General features: G+C 32.4%; 1 protein-coding gene and 1 long non-coding RNA gene across 3 annotated transcripts; one reads left to right on the forward strand and one right to left on the reverse strand.

Moving 5' to 3' along the window:
* Positions 1-6,478: 6,478 nt before the first annotated feature.
* On the reverse strand, positions 6,479-8,918 carry LOC139861907 (uncharacterized). Of its 2 annotated transcripts, none has more exons than XR_011763992.1 (5): positions 8,659-8,918; positions 7,835-7,952; positions 7,628-7,743; positions 7,324-7,534; positions 6,479-7,219 (listed from the first exon to the last, which is right to left on the reverse strand). It is a non-coding gene; the product is annotated as an uncharacterized lncRNA (long non-coding RNA). The 2 variants fall into 2 exon arrangements; XR_011763991.1 differs by having other exon boundaries at positions 6,479-7,231.
* Positions 8,919-17,595: 8,677 nt separating this feature from the next.
* Positions 17,596-18,268, forward strand: LOC139864940 (dof zinc finger protein DOF1.5-like). Its single transcript, XM_071853501.1, has one exon. It carries the CDS (start codon positions 17,715-17,717, stop codon positions 18,198-18,200), a length of 486 nt encoding a protein of 161 aa, XP_071709602.1. The 5' UTR covers positions 17,596-17,714; the 3' UTR covers positions 18,201-18,268.
* Positions 18,269-21,655: the final 3,387 nt, after the last annotated feature.

Consider the following 21,655-nt stretch of genomic DNA (forward strand, 5'->3'; position numbering starts at 1 on the left):
CACTTTAATAATTCATACTTTAATAATTCACTTTAATAATTCATACTTTAATAATTCACTTTAATAATTCATACTTTAATAATTCACTTTAATAATTCACTTTTATAATTCAAAAATCTATTATAAATAGAATTCAATAGGTTTCATTATTTCATAGAAACTTGAAAATATATTTCTCTAAACTCTCTCAATTGATTTATATATATATATATATATATATATATATATATATATATATATATATATATATATATATATATATATATATATATATATATATATATATATATATATATATATATATATTTGCTCTGTATTATTTCAAGATATTATTAGTATACATAAAATATTACGACGGAGTGCTGTCCGAGTGATTTCAAAATAGTTTTTTGAATGAGTCGAAGCTAAGGAAATTATGGGTTATAGCTATGGAGGTGATGGGTATGGTTCATGGGTATGCTCGTGAGGTCAATCTAGTGTTTATCATCTCCGTTGCGTCTACGTACTTTCCTGCAATATTGAATCTCAATATTGATACGTTCGTGAATCCGAGGCCAACCTTGCACTTATTAAATGACGTTATATGTATTTTTACTACGAAATACAGTATTGTGAGTTTCATTTGCTCCCTTTTATATATATTTTTGGGACTGAGAATACATGCGCTGTTTTTATAAATATTTTACGAAATAGGCACAAGTACTAAAACTAATTCTACGTGGGTTTAAACCAGAAATATACCCTTAGCTTGGTAACATTAAACTACTTGTCTATGTACGGTAGGCGCGAATCCTAAAGATAGATCTATTGGGCCTGACAAACCCCATCCTGACTATGGGATGCTTTAGTACTTCGAAGTTATTTTAAACACACCTGATCTGGTGTACTTCAGAGGGTAAAACATGAACGTTAAGGCTTGTTACCGGGTGCCTACAACTTATAGAATACTTTTATACACTTGCGAGTGTACATATATTTATAAACGGAAATCTTGTGGTCTATTAATATATTGAAATGATTGTTATGATAAACCTGTGAACTCACCAACCTTTTGGTTGACACTTTAAAGCATGTTTATTCTCAGGTATTAAAGAAATCTTCCGCTATGCATTAGCTCATTTTAAGGATATTACTTGGAGTCATTCATGACATATTTTGAAAGACGTTGCATTCGAGTCATTGAGTTCATCAAGATTATTATTAAGCCAATTATAGTTGGATGTATTATGAAATGGTGTGCATTCCGTCAACTTTCGTTGTAAAGAAAGTTTGTCTTTTAAAAACGAATGCAATGTTTGTAAAATGTATCATATAGAGGTCAAATACCTCGCGATGTAATCAACTATTGTGAATCGTTTATAATGTATATGAACGGGTCCTTTCATGGGATCAGTTTTATGGCCAAAAACCTGTCCACATGTGAAATACCAATTTTGACCTACATTTAACTCATTAAAAGGCTGAAAAGCATCAGATCGTGCCTATTGTCGCGCCGCGGAGCAAACCCTCCGCGCCGTGGCCTAAAGGGTGATTTTAGTTCACATTTTCAAGCTTTCTGACCCTCAAAATAGGCAAATGTCGCGCCGTGGCCATTCTGGTAGCGCCGCGGAGTTTGCCTGTTTCATCCGAACTTCAGCAACTTGTTTTGGCCATAACTTTTTGACCGTAACTCCATTTTCGATGAATCAAATATCGTTGGAAACGTAATAAGATTTTCTTTCTAATGGTAAGGTTATATATATATATATATATATATATATATATATATATATATATATATATATATATATATATATATATATATAACTCAAACTTTATTTGGGGTCGAAAAGGTACGTACACACCTTGTAACATATATATATATATATATATATATATATATATATATATATATATATATATATATATATATATATATATAACTCAAACTTTATTTGGGGTCGAAAAGGTACGTACACACCTTGTAACTCAAACAACGTCCAGTTTTCTTCGACATTCGAACAAGCAACACGTACATGCTTGGTAACCTTCATACACGCATCGTACAATCATCTTTATACAATTATACAACCAAGTATGAACATTCTAAAGATCAATCACGTACCTCGGACTTGTATGATGAAAAAAAGGGATGTTACAATGTATGAGTTACAATAAGATGCTTAAATATGCAAAACTCAACAAGGAAATAACATTGAGAACAAGAAAACTCGTTTTTTCTCGTCAGACTCCTGGATAGGCTTAAGCCGTACCGTGGCTAGAGGAGCCGCGTTGTGGCTTAAGGCATGACTTCGAATCCGACAGCATTGCACTTTCGAACCTCAATCCTAGTGGTACGCCGCGCCGTGGCTAAAGGAGCCGCACTGTGGCTAAAGGAGCCGCGCCGTGGCTTAAAGCTGCAACGAATTTTTTTCTCGTTTTTCAAATCCTTGTTTAACTCGCTTCGCACTCCAACACGGTACTCGTCTTCCATTTTCTTTTCAACCCACGACCATCATGAGTTTCCGCACCTTTAAACCCTTCTAACTTGTTTGACTTCGACATGACGACATCACCCTCAACATTAGAAACCAAGCTCGACAAAATCCCGTGCACGAACTATCGGCGCAATCACAATATAACCTAACACCCCGACCTTTTCGTAATCGGCCTAACCTGATATAAACCGGCCCAATGATCTACCTATAATGGTGGAAGTGAATGGTACTCAATTTATTAGAGTTGTTTAAAAAATTGAACCGCATGTATATTTTTTTTTAAAAGCAAGCATTATATAAAGCTAAAGGAAACAGTACGTCAAAGAAAAGTGATACAACGAACAAACAAGCAATCTAAAAAGAAGCCCCAAACAGCGAAAAGAAAGCTAATCTAAGCTAAATATGTATGTACAAAAATGATACTAGAACCGAACTGCTCCTAATGCATTAACCGATCCCCAATCTATTATTCGAATAAGCCACGAAGAAGTCCGGATTTATAAGTCATTGACGCCATTCTAAAGCGAATCTTTTGAGCCGTTTTGAAATCTAACCGAAACTAGCCGTTTGAATGTTGGTAGACGCATTCCAAACTTGTTTGTTGAAGATTAATTCGTTTCAACCGCATGTATTTGATTTTTAAAATTATACTTGTTTTAGTGCAAGTATCATTTTAACTCAAGTACTCAACAATGAGCCTCCGTGTTCGTAATTGCACGTATGTATTATTTCAATCTAATGTAACTCATGTAGTCTTGTCGTGTTTGAAAATACTTAAGTTTGTAAAGAAAAACATATACGATGATGGTTGGAGCGATAAGTATACAGTGGAGCCTAATGTCCACATGGTCATTTTATATTCACAAACGTTGTCTACACGTTCTCTCGGTCTCTACTACTATTATAACTTAAACTTAATTCAAAAAATAGTATTTGTTTTATTTTATGTTATATATATAATAACTAGATTTAATAACCCGTGCGTTGCACGGGTACTCTTTAGTTAAGTAAATCTAAAATTTCAAAGGTTATATAATGACAGTAACAAATGTTTATAAATCATAAGAATTGAAAATGTTATACTCCGTAGTTGTCATCAAAGAACATATGTGTGCCAATCAAGAAATGCGTCTAATTTCTTCATTAGTACTATTATACAATTTGAAACATAGTTGTCGTTTTGCCACTATTAAACGAGTGTAATACATATACCTGATTAAAACAATTTTTAAGAGAATAATTACTTACGAAGCATGGTCACATGAACTGAGGATGCATTGGTGAGGCCACAGATAGCTAGGATACTCAAACCCGTGATGAGCCTCCTTAGAAATCGGAACTTCAGGGATAGATGGATGCCACCTTCAGTCTATGACCCCATGAGTACAATTTTCTGATGTAGCCAAACAGTATAAAGCCTACTTGTAATCATTACATTGAAATCTGACACAGACATTCGATCCAATGTACAAACATGCTTACCATTTGAAGCCATATACAATATATACGCAAAATAATAACGTACAAACAAAAAATAAATCGCAACTGAAAAAATATTATTATGATAATAATACGAATCGACAACCTTAACAACTAATAAGCACCTCTGATATTACCTTACCTTCCAAAAAAACCTTCAGAACGAATTAGCAGCTTAAGAGTGTGTTTGGGTGACGAGCTTGTTGAAGCTTATGAGAGCTTATAGGAGCTTGAGCTTATGATTTTAATAAGCTCCAAGTCATAAGCTTCGTTTGGTAGAGAAAAAAAGTAGAGCTTATGAAAATCATAAGCTCTGAAAAAATAAGCTACTTTTAGTAGCTTATGAAAAAAAGTAGAGCTTATGAACTGGAAAATAAGCTCCAGCTAGTTTACCAAACACTTATAAAAAATAATAAGCTCCGGCTACCAACTTAAAAAATAAGCTCCAGCTCCAGCTCTATCTCATAAGCTCCAGCTCCAGCTACAAGCTCTAGCTCCAGCTCCAGCTACTTTCATCCAAACACACCCTAAATATCTAAACATTCGCACATCATACTTGGCTTCCATGAAGAGATAAAAGTAGAGAACAAACATGGTTGTAGCTTTGTGGTTGAGAAGAAGCCTTTGGCCGCCTGAAGTTATTAACAAAAATAAAAATAGACTTTCAAACTTTAAATGTAAAATCATAGAGCATTTCTTAGAGACATTTGATGCAATATACACACATGCTTACCATCATCAGCTATATATAATTGTTCTTCGAAAAGCCTACACGCAAATATTAGAGAAAAGTTTCTTCCGAAATTTAACATTACAGTCAAACAACTGAAGAAAACCTCCCTTCGAACTTCGCTTAAAAATTTCTATTAACATATATACTTGAAGCACAATGCCTCATAGAGCAAACAGGAAACAACAAAATTCCCTTTCTAAAAAAAAAAAAAAAAAAAAAAAAAATTCCACCTGTCACACAACGACAATATATAGTCAACAAAAGAATCCAATATTGCAAAGTTCTAAATTATGATTAAATAGTAATAAAGTAAATTAAAATAAACCCTGACACTGTATCCATCTTTGATCCAACACCCTCTAACAAAAGCCGAAATTAATTAAGACAAATATTCTCTTGCCTAAATTTATTTCCTAACTAAGAGGTCAGCCTGGGCTTTGACACTACATTTTCATTTTCGCTCATTTTTAAATGGGCGACCAATACACTCTGCATTTACAAAATCGTAGCTTAGGATCAGTTCATATAGAATAAGCAGTAGGCTGAATTTACAACCCCCAAACACTACCATTATATTTCAAAACTTCGGCTATTTGATTAATAGAATGCAAATCGAAATTTTTTTCCACAAAACACAACTGAGTTAAAAACTTACTAAACGCCTTCCAAATGAAAAATCAATCACGATAGCAATCCTGCAAGAAACACAATAAGCAACAACAATACGAAAATTTGAACACATATTAACTCAACGTAATTTTTTTTTACGAAATTGAAATTACATAGTGACTTTACAATTTAAAAAACATTCAACAATTCAATAACAAAATAAAGGGTTGAAGCGTACCAGTGATAAAATCTTTCAGCAATTCAAATGAAACACAACCGGTACAGGCGGGGTATGGCCAACTTTCGTCTCGGCTAAGGCAATAACTTTTGAATCAACAAAAAAAAAAATGATATGAACCATAAATTAAATAAATAAAAATGATACTAAGACTCACAACATTAAATATCGAGTAACGCAACTTTAGAGGAAAAAATGTGAACCAAATTCCATCAATCAACCTACACAAATCAGATAAAGAACGTAAAGAACATATAAATGATGACCATGTAAAATGACCATTAATGGATATCTCAGAAGCAATGTAACCTGGTCAAACCTACAATTATTTCTATACTTGTTACGTTTCAGACACTTTCATGAGTTGTTTCTCTTTGTCAAGATATACAAATTTCTGACCTCTTTTAGTCTTAGGTCTACAAATCACAACATAAAGTTGATTGTGACTGAAAACACACTTTAGAGTTAAAATTAAATAATTGGATAATCGTGTATGTAATTGTTATCCTACAATTCGGGAGGACAAAAAATTATTTGGGGGAGTCGACTTATCACCATCTTTATTTCTTATATACAACATATATGCAAAACCCACACAAAAAAGTGCAACAAAAACTATCATACCACTAACAAACAATGACAAAAAATAAGATTAGATAATCAAATCACTAAATTATGTATTAATGTTAAGAAAAGATGGAAGGTGATACATTATAGATAACATACCTGAGATATGTTATGTAAACTTTCAAATAAGGGTTTGATCCGTACACCACTTCAAATTTGTCATACACCACCAAATTAATTATTTAGACATTTTTACCCTTTCTTTTACACTATCAAATTTGTCATACACCACCAAATGAAGGGTATAAATGTCCAAATAATTTATTTGGTGGTGTATGGCAAATTTGAGGTGGTGTACGAATCAATTCCCTTTCAAATAATGTGATTTGACGCCTTCTCGATAGACATGTTACAAGCTTGGGAGAACACAGAGCAAGCAAAACATACAATAGATGTTGAACCTCCGAAAAGTTTATATAATCATACTAAAATGGGTCATACCCATACTAAGTCAGGTAGTCACCTACTAAGAATTGCAGTGAGTCAAACACAACCAAAAACAAAATATCCAAGTTGTATAAGTTTAAACAACTACATGTTTAGTCCAAAACATATTTAATACGCAGTTGGTGTTTGATCTGTCAATTACCTAATTGCAAACGTCTTCGATATATATTAGTTTCTTTTTTAGCTACACGCCAAATCTAAAAGCAACAAATTAAAGAAACGTAAAATGAATAGAGGCAAATAATAAGCTTATTATTAGTTAATTCAGGTCCCAAATTCATAGACCCAATTGACCTGTGTTATTTTAGCTAATATTTCCAGTTGCCCATACCCATTACCCATTACCCATTAATATAAAGAATGACCAAAATTAACTTGAATTTCTGATTGGATCAAATGAAGATCCAACCACCACCTTAAACTGTCGATAGGAAAAGGTGTTTGCTTTGATATCATAAAGTTTAGGACTTTAAGTACGAAATGAATAACTACTAACCATCTCGAGGATATATTGTTCATCAAAAGGTAACAGTGAATTTGTGTTGCATCTCCCACTAACAATTTCCACAAGAAGTACACCAAAAACGAATATTGAACTGTGACCTCCACCTAAATGAGTACCTTTTTTATATTAAACACCAAAAACTAAGCATGAAAACATGACAACATTGTTATTAAGAAACAATGTATAAAGATTGGATTTGTGAATTTACCAAGAAGGGTCTGAGCCAAGATGTTATTCTCAATGTAATTGTATACCAATATCCTATGGTTCCCTTCAACACAACATCCACAAAGTTCTGCTAAATTTTCGTGCTCGATATCACGAATCACTTTGATTTCTGTTATAAACTCTCTTGCTCCTTGTTTCGATTCAGCAGAAAGAACCTTTATACCAGCATCTTTCCCATGTCGTAGTCTACCCTAAAGATCACAATATTGTTACACGTTAAGAACAATTGATGAATATGTGCCAAAATAATCACAGTGCGAACGCGCGCACACACTTGTACTTACCTCATAAATGGGACCGAATCCACCTTCCCCAATCTTGTTGGCGGGGCTAAAATCATCGGTAGCGAATTTTAGCTACTTGTAGGTGTAAAGTTTAAGATTCTGCACATCGGATAATTCTGCATTTGATAAACCATTAAAAACGGTTAGGGTACATATGCATTAGCAAGGTACATCATAATAATTAAATAATTGTTGCAGGCTTTATACCATCTTCGAATTCCGGAAAGCCTTTTGGTGGGTGTGTTCCCCCAAGGAAAAAGAAAGAGAAACAACCCATAATCTTTTCGAGTCACCATTTGCCTAATTATGCTTTAAGATTTACTATCTGTCGTATAGAAAACATTACAAACATGAATGCATCATCATATTAAGTAATTCAGTAAAATGATGAAAGGAACATCGCATAATCTTAGTAACCTAAAAAACCCCAATAGCAAATAAGGCCATTGATCTTTGGCAAGAGAGAAGCTAATATAAGCAACTTTAATTATAATAGAAGCATACAAATACAGTTTTTCATTAACAAATTCAACACAGATTCAAATTTTAGCTTATCAATATACAATCTAATTAGAAACCGCAACAGGGGAATTAACAGTTGGATGTAAAAGTAATGGTAAAAATGATATCTTTATCAAGATAGCAAGACTTACAATGCAATTTCTTATATAAATCCATAATTGATTAAAATGCTATAAAAAACAAACAAACCCATAAGACCCATCGATATTAGCTTAAAAAGCACCAAACATTACCAAATTATCACGTAAATGAAGAAAACCAAGAATTTGAAACTACCTCAAAAGCAATTGATCAGTTAATGAGATTTTTTAATGAGATCGTACTCAGATGAGTTTGATTCGAGGCTTATGTCACATTGGACTTAGCATCAATGAAAACCAGAAAGGGAATCAGACATATAGTAATCAAACTGACATGTGTTTTTGTATACAAATCAACGAAAATCAGAAAAAAGAAAAAAAAAATGAAAATAACTGCATCATTGTCCCAATCAGTAACCTTAGACATACCTTTATTCAAGCGTGTTCATAACGTTTCGAATTGAGATTATGTGCCATGTTCGTTTCAGCATCATCGTCACAATCGTCTCAATCGGGAACCAATCACATCACCAATCACGATTCACCCGATTAAACCATCTGCGAGATGGAGATAGGGATCTCAGAATCCGATAAAGGTGTCAATTCGCGTGGCTTAATTCATCCAACCAAATCAAATCGATAGGCAAAACACATATCGGAGAACGATCTACACATATGTATCTGACTAATCATCTGTAACTGCGAACGATCTACACATATATTTAACAATTTTGTTAAATCGATACAAACCTGTAATTAATTCATAGTGAATCAAAATTAGAGGAGGCGATTCATGGATTGATGGATTGAACAAGCCGAAGGAGATGATATCATTGAATAGGATATTGGAAGATAAATGGAAGGAGATGATGATATCGGAGTATTGGATGCAATGAACCGTAATTTTGATTGGAGAGATTTTTGACTGAAGTTTTGTTAACCATAATTTTGAAGGTAACTGCCCGCCTCAAATCCGTGGTTTTGAAGGACACGCGTCAATGTTAGATTATTAGCAAATTTTTTAATTGTAAATTAGGAGAAAATTAGATTTAGTGAGGATGAATATGGTGCTGCCACGTGGCAGTTTTATGTATGTGATTTATCAAGATAAAAGATAATTGATTAAATGCTATAAAAAAATAAACAAACCCATAAGACCCATCGATATTAGCTTAAAAAGCACCAAACATTACCAAATTATCACATAAATGAAGAAAACCAAGAATTTGAAACTACCTCAAAAGCAATTGATCAGTTAATGAGATTTTTTAATGAGATCGTACTCAGATGAGTTTGATTCGAGGCTTTTGGCACATTGGACTTAGCATCAATGAAAACCAGAAAGGGAATCAGACGTATAGTAATCAAATTGACATGTGTTTTTGTATACGAATCAACGAAAATCAGAAAAAAGGAAAAAAAAATGAAAATAACTGCATCATTGTCCCAATCAGTAACCTTAGACATACCTTTATTCAAGCGTGTTCATAACGTTTCGAATTGAGGTTATGTGCCATGTTCGTTTCAGCATCATCATCACAATCGTCTCAATCGGGAACCAATCACATCACCAATCACGATTCACCCGATTAAACCATCTGCGAGATGGAGATAGGGATCTCAGACTCCGATAAAGGAGTCAATTCGCGTGGCTTCATTCATCCAACCAAATCAAATCGATAGGCAAAACACATATCGGAGAACGATCTACACATATGTATCTGACAAATCATCTGTAACTGCGAACGATCTACATATATATTTAATAATTTTGTTAAATCGATACAAACCTGTAATTAATTCATAGTGAATCAAAATTAGAGGAGGCGATTCATGGATTGATGGATTGAACAAACCGAAGGAGATGATATCATTGAATAGGATATTGGAAGATAAATGGAAGGAGATGATGATATCGGAGTATTGAATGCAATGAACCGTAATTTTGATTGGAGAGATTTTTGACTGAAGTTTTGTTAACCCTAATTTTGAAGGTAACTGCCCGCCTCAAATCCGTGGTTTTGAAGGACACGCGTCAATGTTAGATTATTAGCAATTTTTTTAATTGTAATTAGGAGAAAATTAGATTTAGTGAGGATGAATATGGTGCTGCCACGTGGCAGTTTTATGTATGTGATTTATCAAGATAAAAGATATAAGATATATAATATATATATATATATATATAAATATATAAATATATAATATATAATAATTTTCTGATATATTTAAATATGTATCTTGTTTCCTTGATTTAAACAAGATAATTAATTAATCGATAATCTGCATATATCACATACATAATTAAAAGGGTCCCTCTGCTACATGCAACTGTTTAATAATAATAATAATAATAATAATAATAATAATAATAATAATAATAATAATAATAATAATAATAATAATAATAATAATAATAATAATAATCTATATCTATCTATATATCTATATCTATCTATATATCTATAGTAATTGAATCCTAGAATTATAAGTATGGTGTATTAAATACGGTTAACAAAATAAAATTTACTCATGTAAATTAATAGATGGGTAAAAAGGTTAAAAATTATTATGGTAAAAAAATAAAAAAAAATTAAAGACCATATTAAATAAAAACGTCATAAATAAATATTAATGAACAATAAATATCTAAACCTTTCATTTTCTAAGTAACGTAAGTTATTTTTTTAGCCTATAAATATGTCATCTTCTTTCCATTTTTCCATATCAATAATACAAAATAGCAAACCATATTACTAATGTTGAATTCTCGATTTTTTTAAGATGCAAAGAAGAAGAAATGATATATAGATTATTATAGGAGATATAGTATCTGATATATATATATATATATATATATATATATATATATATATATATATATATATATATATATATATATATATATATATATATATATATATATTAAACATAATATATGTCTTTTTGTTTTTGTAGGTATCGAAGAAACACCAATATCAGAATATTGTAAACTGCGAACAAGGCAAGAAGAAACGTGGTTGACTCTATGTTAGATCGATTCGTCCGAAGATCTCTTTTTAATGTTAATATTATGATATTATGAATATTATATTATATATTTGTATAACTTATATGATTAATAATTAAGATTATGATTACTATAATTATTATAATTCATTATTATAATTATGAATATGATTACGATTATTATTTTTATTATTATTATATTTTAGTTATAATTCATAACTATATGATTAATATAGGTGTAAGTTTTTTATAGATGTAAATATAGAGATAATGTTTATTTAATTAATTTATATATATATATATATATATATATATATATATATATATATATATATGTGTGTGTGTGTGTGTGTGTGTGTGTGTGTGTGTGTGTGTGTGTGTATTTGTATGCAATGATATTATTATGACTATTATTCATAATTATAATTATGAATATGATTACGATTATAATTAATAATAATAATAGTTATTATTATTATTTTTATTATTATTAGATTTTAGTTGTAATAATTTATATAAGAATGACTATTATAGTTGTAATGTTCTTTATCCATGTAAAAATATAGATCATGTTTATTTAATTAATTTATATATATATATATATATATATATATATATATATATACATGTACAGATATATATATATATACATATATATATATATATACATATATATATATATACATATATATATATACATATATATATATATATATATATATATATGCAACGATATGTATTAATGTAAATATGAAAAATAAAAAGTTTGATACTATTGTTATTATTTATCTCATAGCTTACTTTTGAATTTATGACATAACTATGATAAGGAAAATGAAAAGATTAAACTAATCATATAATTTATAACATATAAACCTAACTATTATAAATGAATGTTTATAACTAAAGTTAAATTAATGAAAATAAAAAGATAACATTTATTGAAAGGTTTATAAAATTTACTACTCTTGGTGGTGTTACATATCTTTATTATAATAGTTAATAAGTAATTGTTAATTTCATATCAATTGTTATTCAATGTTATGAACCTCCAATCTTAATCTATTCATGAGTTTTATATTGTGTGGTGTAATAATGCGTAACGGTTCATGTTTATATTTAGAATCTTTTTTATGTACTCCTATTATTATGTATATACTTAATGTCACATATGAAGTCATACGAGAGACCTTCAAATATTTAATGGTAATTGTAAAGGTAATATATGTTTTAATATTATGAATCGTACTACCATATGTAAGTCTTATAATGTATTTTGGCATCATTTGTTAACTCATTTGACCACCTTTAGTAAACTTTTGTTTATATATAGTTTCATGATTAGTACATATGACCCGAATGTGCTGATTTTTATAGTGGCAAACAAAACATATGCACACAATTCTACTTGACCACTTGCATAATGGGACCAAAATCAACTTTCACTTCAAGGTTAATATATTTTCAACCAACTCCTGCCATGACTCTAACCATTCGAAACACGAATTTTAAAATAGTGAAATTTGAGACATGTCGTGCAACGCACGGGCATTGCCTCCTAGTAATAATAATAATTGTAGTAATAATAATAATGTAGTATAATAATAACAATAACAATAACAATAACAATAACAATAACAATAACAATAACAATAACAATAATAATAATAATAATAATAATAATAATAATAATAATAATAATAATAATAATAATAATAATAATAATAATATTAATAATGATACAATTTTGCTAACATACACCCAGTGACATATGTTAAGGTGCGTTTAATGCACTCAAAATCTCCTTAATAACAAAATTTGTTACACGTATATAGATTAAAATTAATAAGTATAAAATAAAAATTTGATAATTAAAAAAAATTTCAAGTGCATTAGATACTTTAACGTATGCCACATGAGTATACTTTAGCATATAACCCTAATAATAATAATAATAATAATAATAATAATAATAATAATAATAATAATAATAATAATAATAATAATAATAATAATAATAATAATAATAATAATAATTAATGTATGTGCCATATTTGCAAAATAACTCATGTTCAAATGATTCTTTACATAGAGGAAATTACAAAATAAATTTATGATTGGTTTTGAAAGGTTTACTAAGGTCTAGATATGTTACTCCTTCTTTGTCATATCTTTTATCACCAGATAAAAAATACACATGTTAAACCTTATACTATTATTATAATGTTTCTTATTACTATCTAGTTTACCCTTATCTTTTACATATCTTTTTATTTTATATGCATATTTTAAATGTATAAAAGAATTATAATACTTTATTATTGTCTATTTATAGAAGTAGAAAATATATATATAATAGATATATCCTAAAAGAAATATTGAAATAACAAATAATAAAATAGGGACGAAAGGAGTACTATTTTAAAGAAATGCGTAACTGAATTACTAATTGAATTTTAAATAAGGATAACATATATACATGTTGATTATTATATATTTCGTTCGTTCATAAACAACTGTAGCGTATAATTTTTCAAAATACTTCTTTTTAAATTTTGACTTTAAATATTTTTATGAATGAATTTGGTTTTAACAATGTGTTTTCATTGGTATAACTTTCATAAAATATTATATAATGTACAAATAAACAACAACAAAATTCAATACCACGTGAGTGGTGTATAGGGGAGATGATATGTAGACAATCATTCCCTTATCCGAGAATAAAAACAAGTCATTTCACCACTCAGAGTGAAACACTCTCAACAGTAGAGAAAGTCACCTCTCTCTCTATTTGACGGATAAAGAGATTGCTTCCGAGTGGACCTCCGACCAATAAGTAGGAAAAAATTTTTTAAAAAAAAAGTAAAATAAAATTAAAAAGTTAATTGAGATGCCATGAAAATAGTAAAAATCAAATTTTCATGGGTTTTAATTCCTGCCTGGAATTCAATTTAGACTCTAAACGACAGTCAAGACGCCAATAAATCGATGTTTGTTGTTGATTCAAAAATAAATAGAGCCGAATTATACAAATAAAATATGGAGTAACTAATTACAGTCAACGTTATACAAAATGATTTAAAAAGTTAATGCGGAACAATAATTTCGAAACATATAATTATACTATTGTTAGGTGTTGATGATATTCTTTTAATAGTATTACTTTTACAAAAAAATTCTTACTCTATTTTCAATCTTCAAATTTATTGATATTTATAAGCACGGTCTCTCATTTTGTTGCTAATATCAAATGATCATTGTAATAAAGTGAAATGTTTTAGTTTTATGGAGTTGTAGGGGAAATTACGATGACGTGATAGTGTTGTGGAAATGAGGGATCACTGTGATAAATGTTGTGTCGTGGTGTTGTGTAGTGTTGTGAATGATGTGGTAAAATATAATTTATTATCGACCAAAAATGGATAAAAACTAATAATTTGGACCAATTATAAGATAGTATTTACGTTATTGAGCACAGTGATTTGCCACTACCACAGATTCAGCTGAACTGACCCCAACGGTGCACAAAAGCCGTTGTGGGTGTTGCCCCTTACACATCATTTTGTTGTGAACAACGGTTAGTGAGTCACTGATGGGGTTCATCAGAAGTGGAGTCACTCACCCGATCATATTGATGTTATGTGTCGGGAGAAAATCACGGGACCAACACCTAGAAGGTAACGCAATCAACTGAAAACCCACTATGAGGTTCGAACGCGTCATTACACAGCCTCAATATACCACTGACCAAGGTGAACAAGAATTCTATATTCGAGTTATTGATCAAAACGCCTAATTTTTCACCGAACTATAAGGATTCAGCCTCATTTTTTCCAAAATGCCCTCGCAAGTCGCAAACCCACTTGCGATGCAATTCATGATTTTTCGAGGAATTTGAAGTCCCAATCATAAAATAAGACGTACGATCGATACAATTCTCGTTGCAAGGTCGCACAGCCACTATGCAACTTTCGACTGTTCGTGTATTTTGGTTGTGCGCATTCTGTGCACGAGTCACATAGCTCTCAAGGTCAGACTTTTAAATAGATTGACCTACGAACAATTGATTTCAAGAAAAGCATAAAAAGTTATCTTTTAGGGTTAACTTTGCTAAAGTTGTCAACTTCTTATGTTTCTAGTTTTAAGTCGCAGGGTTTGAAAATCTGTTATAGTGTACTTGTGACTGGATCAGATATTACGAATAACATATCCTGTCAAGTTTAGGATTTATTAGATTTTTTGGATAATGTTTTTACTTAATTATATACCTTCCAGTGATAGTTACTAACTAAAAAAAAATGGAAGATGATTAGAATTTTCTTACAAATATGCCCAGAGCCGATTTCTCCGAAATGTTTCCAATGCTCGATAGTTCATCTCAATCTCAATCTCGAACCATAACACCACCCCTGCCGTCACCACCTCCAGTTCGAAACTGTAATAATGAGTACATTGAATTTGGATAGAATATTTCAGGTCCGGCATGTGTTGATTTTAAAATCGTCTATTTTGTTATAAAAACTATACAATTATAGTTTTAATTCATGTTAAAATGTTGATCAATTTTGACTTTGACCGACTTTGATCAACAAATTTTGTTTTGGCCCATTAACCGACGTTGGCCGATTAGTCAAACGGATTTTGAAAATTCGTAACATATTTTTCTTAAAAAGGAGTAAAATCGAAGGTTTATACAACAGTGACCTGGGGTATCCGAGTTCATGGAATGAGAACGTCATGAGATCGAATCTAGGGGGAGTCATCTTTAAGTTGTGCATTATGGGTAGTTAATTTGCGGTTTTTCTTAGGGGGTTTGCTTTAGATTGTACATTCCGAGCAATTAATCTGGAGGTTTTCACTTGATACGTGATCCAGATATGATTGAGTGAGTGGTTACGACCTCCCCCCCCCCCACCCAGTGACTCCTAAAATGCTATTAGAAAAACTCTTGCATGCATAACTATTTCTAACCACATGAAAGAAATTTAATCATGTAAGGAGTAATTGAGATTAGGGATGACAATGGATGTTCAATTCATCGGATATCTATCTGATTCGATCCATTAAAATAGATATGGATGATATAAATGGATACTTAACGAATATGGATATAAATATGGATGATGTGAAAAATTAATGGATTCGAATATGGATGACAAGTTGTCATCCACGAATATATCTGTTTATCAACCGAAATACATATAATACATATAAATATATATATATTTACTAATTTTTATTCATATGCATTAATATATCCTTATACATATGCACTATAAAGTATTAAGATGTTATTAAATTCATATATTTTACTTAAATTATACATCTTATTTCTTTTCATTATCGACATCTAAAAAATCAGAATGCATACATTAATCTTAATCAACTATATAAAGATTATAAGTAGCTTAATATATGTGTGACTAATTAATAATCTTAAAAATTAGTCGTAATATTAGTTGATACGTGGATATATATTTACAGTCGTAATATATTTTATTCAATTGACGACAGTGATTACACATTTTTGTGTATAATTTTTATAAAATTAAGTTAAATTTAAATCTGTTTAAAGTACGTTAATGATTACATTTCATAGTAGAACTAAGATAACAAAAATTTCACATCCAACTTATATTCGATGGCATGCTTCATCCAACAGATATGAATATGAATAGATGAATTATATTTAAATTGATATGAATGTAGATTTAAAAAAATTAAATAGATATAAATATAAATATGAAATCACCCGATCGATTTATTATCATCCCACTACTATGAAAAGAGTATTTAATTATATAGAGTAATTTAATGTATATACCTTATGAGAGTTTATTTAATCCAAGTGTAACGTATTTAGTTGTTATTTTTTCCCTTTATAAAAAGAGTACGTATTTGTTGCATAAATTAATGGTAATTTTCTAAAGCAAGTGGATTTGGAATAGAATTTTATAAATGAAAAGGTGTTTAATCTTTATATCTTTATAATCTTTTTTAACTACGCTTTATTTTCATATAAATTTGTACGCAACCTACCTACTTGTTTTGTCAAAACGACCCCACCAATGAGACACCTTCATCAAGAAGATGATATATTGTGCTAAAAATTTCCACTTTTTAGCTTTCCATAATTTCTTTGCTGCTCTAAAATTAGTCTTGTTTTCCTTTTTCTCCATTAATTTTGGTTAAAAAGCACATATAAATATAAATATAAATATTTGTTTAAAGTATACACAAAACTACACAAGGGCTAGCTTTTTATTTACTTTCATTCCCTTTTTGCTTTCATATAATTTCCATCTCTTTTCTCTTGTTGTATATATATGCTTCAAATAGTCTGTTGCAACCAAATAGAACGTTCTTTCTTCTTGTAACAACATATATGAGAGTTTGTGAAGTTTGTTTTCATAAACTCCTTCCTCTTAGTTGCTAGTTGCTTGTCCGGCCATCTACTTATTTATTCGATAATTATGGCCGACGTGCATAAAGGTCATGATTCGAATGAAATCAAGTTATTTGGCAAGATGATTAATGTACAAGCGATGCGAGAATTAAAAGAAGAACCAATAAACAAATCCGAAGTACTAAATGATAACGACGATGATGATCAACAAAGTCTAGTTAACAAGAGGCCAGACAAGATCATATCATGCCCTAGGTGCAAAAGCATGGACACAAAATTTTGTTACTTCAACAACTACAATGTTAATCAACCAAGACACTATTGTAAAGGGTGTCAAAGGTATTGGACAGCTGGTGGGGCCCTTCGTAACGTACCAGTGGGAGCTGGTCGTCGAAAGGCTAAGTCACCATGCAACCATGGTGGTTTGAGTGACACTTTTTCGGATGTTTCATTTTCGAACGATGGGATTGTGGAGTGGCACATGGCGGCACATGGCGGTTTTCAACATCTTTTTCCGGTGAAGAGGCGGAGGAATTCAACTGGTGATGTTTAATTATGTATTAGAAAAGTAATTAATCTGTTTGAATATAATTAGGACCACTGTTAATTATTGAAAGAATGGATGGATATTAAAGAAGTAATTATATTGCTTAATAAATAAAATTAGTAGACTTTCTATCTATGGGTGGATATAAAACAAAGTCTTTTTCTTTTTTGTACTTTACTTATATGAAAAGTCTATATCCAATCCAGCTGGATGCCCTAATTGATCGCTAATTACAAGAATATGATAATTATGTAATCTTATACTACTCCGTAATAATCTTGCTTATACACACAACAACCAACAAAAAAATGCACACATGTATATATCCATCATATGGCATAAAATAAAATATAAACAAATAAAATATATAAGTACGAAACAAAGACTAATAAAGTAATAATCATGCAAATTGCTGGGTACGACAAACACTTCTCCTAACCAACCTTGTTAATTACTTAAAAATCGATAAATCTCAGATTCCATATTAATTATTAATGATACCGGAACCCGCATTCGCCATGTATACGTATGCGGACACTCGCTAGCATGCGTATGCGTGTGCTTGTATGCGTTATGCGGTATGCGGATTCGCATCGAATGCCTTCGTTCCCGGTACGGCGGTTACTTGGTAATCAAGTCAGTATCTTTTCCATAATTATATCCGTGATTCGGGGGAGTTAGTTATGGACGAGATTATCATTATCTTGGATGGTTCTAGACTTAGGGTTTGCCTATATATACAAACCCTAATTATCATTTTAAAGACAATCACGTTACGTAATCATCATCATCTGCTACACGTCTTACGTAACCAGCATCATCTAGCATCTTCTCAAGGTTAAGAGGTTAGTTTCTCGTTAACTGGCACCTACAACCTTACTTGGGGCCTTCTGGTCGACGACCTGTCATCGAAGGTGGACTTAATCACTTGGCCACCCCGCCGACATCATCATGTCGGCCAGGGTTATTCACGGTAGCCGGACCGGAGAGCCTTGTTCTAAGATCCTTAAACCCCCCTTTAACGTATTGAGCATGCATATTAAACCCTATGGTAAAAATATGCATGATCAAGTGGTGCTTTCATTGAGAATCGAATTAGTTCAAGACTGCTTAATTGTTTTTTCTTTTAAAAGGTTTTGAATTATAAGGCTTGTTATTCACAAAATTTTTGAATTTTTTCTTTAACAGTATCTTGACTTCCGGGGAATCATCGGAACTTACTCAAACAGATGATCAAAACACGCCGTCTGGTAATCAGCAGACGCAAGCTATGGCTACGGGGGCGGGATACGCGCCATATCCTCCGCCTGTATCCGGCGAGCCTTTTCAGAGGTATAAGCCTATATATCCAGATGGGATTACACCGCCAAGGGCAAACTCGCCAGTCACCACCACGCGGTTGAATTTTTCCGCGGTGGATCCAAGGGTCATCTTGGCGGGCACTAGCGGTTGGGCTTATAGCGGCATATCCTCAGGTCTCGCAGGCGTCTGCGCCACAGGTTTCGGCACCTTTTCAGCTACCCGTATACTCTGCGCCGGCAAGCCTGCCTTCTTTTCCAACGCATCAGCCTTGGTTGTATCCGCAGACGCCAGGGCAGCCTTGGCAAAATATTCAGGGGCAGGCAAATCTTGCAGGTCAATTTATGCAGGCCGCACCTCCTGATATGGTTCACTTATTTTCACAGCCTGACTTTGTTCAGGACATGATGAAGCGGTTCTTTGCGGGAAAGGGGACCCTGTTAAACCACCCTTTGAGCTACCAACCACTTTTGATAAGTTTTCTCCGCATATAACTACATATCCGTTTCCATCAGCGCCAAAGATACCTCACACGTTGGGTACTTATAATGGTTTAACTGATCCGGATGACTTCCTGCAGTGTTTTGAAGGCGCAATGCGTACCCAAGGCTGGGTGGATCCGGTCGCATGTCAGATATTTCCCATGACGCTGCAGGGCATTGCTCGCGAATGGTTTAATAAGCTCCCATCAGGTAGCATATTCGGGTTCATGGATCTGTGGACGAAGTTCTTGCTGCAGTATCAGAATCAGAGGCCACGCAAACGCACTCATATCGAATGTCATGATATTGTGCAGAAATCCAAGGAATCGTTGGGTGTATTTCTCACAAGATATACTAATGAGTGTCTGCGCATACCAGATCTTAAGCCAGAGCAACAGATTTCAGGACTCATACATGGTATAAACTCAGAACATCATCCAACACTGGTAAGACGTCTGCGCCATACAGTCCCAACAACTTATGCAGAAGTGCTTAATGAATGCCATGACTATATGCGGAGTGGCGAAGATAATGATATTCCAATAACTAGTTCACGCAACGAGAGGAAAGACGATGATAATCGTTCGCGCGATCAAAATCGTGGTAACAACTCTCGGGGAAGGTATTCTAGCGGTGGTCCTATCAGAAATGATAAAGGGAAGTCAAGTGGCAATTATCGAAACAATAACCAGCGCGGCATCAATAATCAGAATTATGCGCTGCTCAAAAGTTTGTCTAAAACGCCAAAAAAAATCTTGGCAACGGAACCAGTATGCGCAACCTTTGCGGTTCCAACTCCGCTTATGGAATTTGGTAAGCGGGATAAAACAAAGTATTGCGAATTTCATGACGATTACGGTCATGACACTAATCGATGCAAAAACTTGATGGAATGAGTGCTTGAAGCACTGCGCGCAGGAAAACTGGATCACCTAAAACCACCTAAGAAGGATAAGGGAAAAGCTGCAGAGGAAGGGTCGAAGGCTAAAACTTTCGCATGGCAGAAAGTTGATAAAACCAAAAACGCTGACTTAACCATTAATATGGTTGACGCAGAGAAAGTTAGCCAGCGGAGAAACTACAATGACCACCAGGATTGGGAGCTTCTCCCAATCACTTTCCCTCCTGTAATGTCAATTGATACAATTAACGAGCCCATTATCATCAAGTGTCGCATCCCTAATTGTGGAATACAGATTAAGCGCATGCATGTTGACACCGGTAGCGGTGTCGATATTATGTATGAGCATTGCTATCGATTCCTTCCTACAGAAGTCAAAGCGCAATTACACCAGCCTGATATTACGCTATCAGGGTTCTCCGGAGAAAGCTCATGGCCGCTAGGCCGGATAGAGCTAATGGTAGAACTTGCTGATGATAAGAATCCTCAGATGACCAGGCATGAGTTAGTTAATTTTTATGTGGTTCGTTCGACTTCGCGTTATAACGCGCTGCTAGGAAGAAACTTCATACGGCGTTTTAACATTATACCATCGGTGGTGCATGGCTTGATTAAGTTTCCTACAGTGGGAGGCGTTGCCACAATTGCGTCACATCAAGCAACCGAGTTGTGTGGCTCAGTTGTGCCTGTAAGCACTCCCAGCGTAGGAGAACAACTCGCAAACTGTGCGGTCATAGCAAACCGCTTGCATCCGGATAAGCGAACTAAAATTGGCGCAG

Source organism: Rutidosis leptorrhynchoides, chromosome 8 (assembly GCF_046630445.1).
Source record: "Rutidosis leptorrhynchoides isolate AG116_Rl617_1_P2 chromosome 8, CSIRO_AGI_Rlap_v1, whole genome shotgun sequence".
In the NCBI taxonomy this organism is placed as follows: Eukaryota; Viridiplantae; Streptophyta; class Magnoliopsida; order Asterales; family Asteraceae; genus Rutidosis; species Rutidosis leptorrhynchoides.

Bases quoted from the DNA above. Each gene is read 5' to 3' on its own strand.
- LOC139864940 (XM_071853501.1), top strand. From the start codon at position 17,715: ATGGCCGACGTGCATAAAGGTCATGATTCGAATGAAATCAAGTTATTT.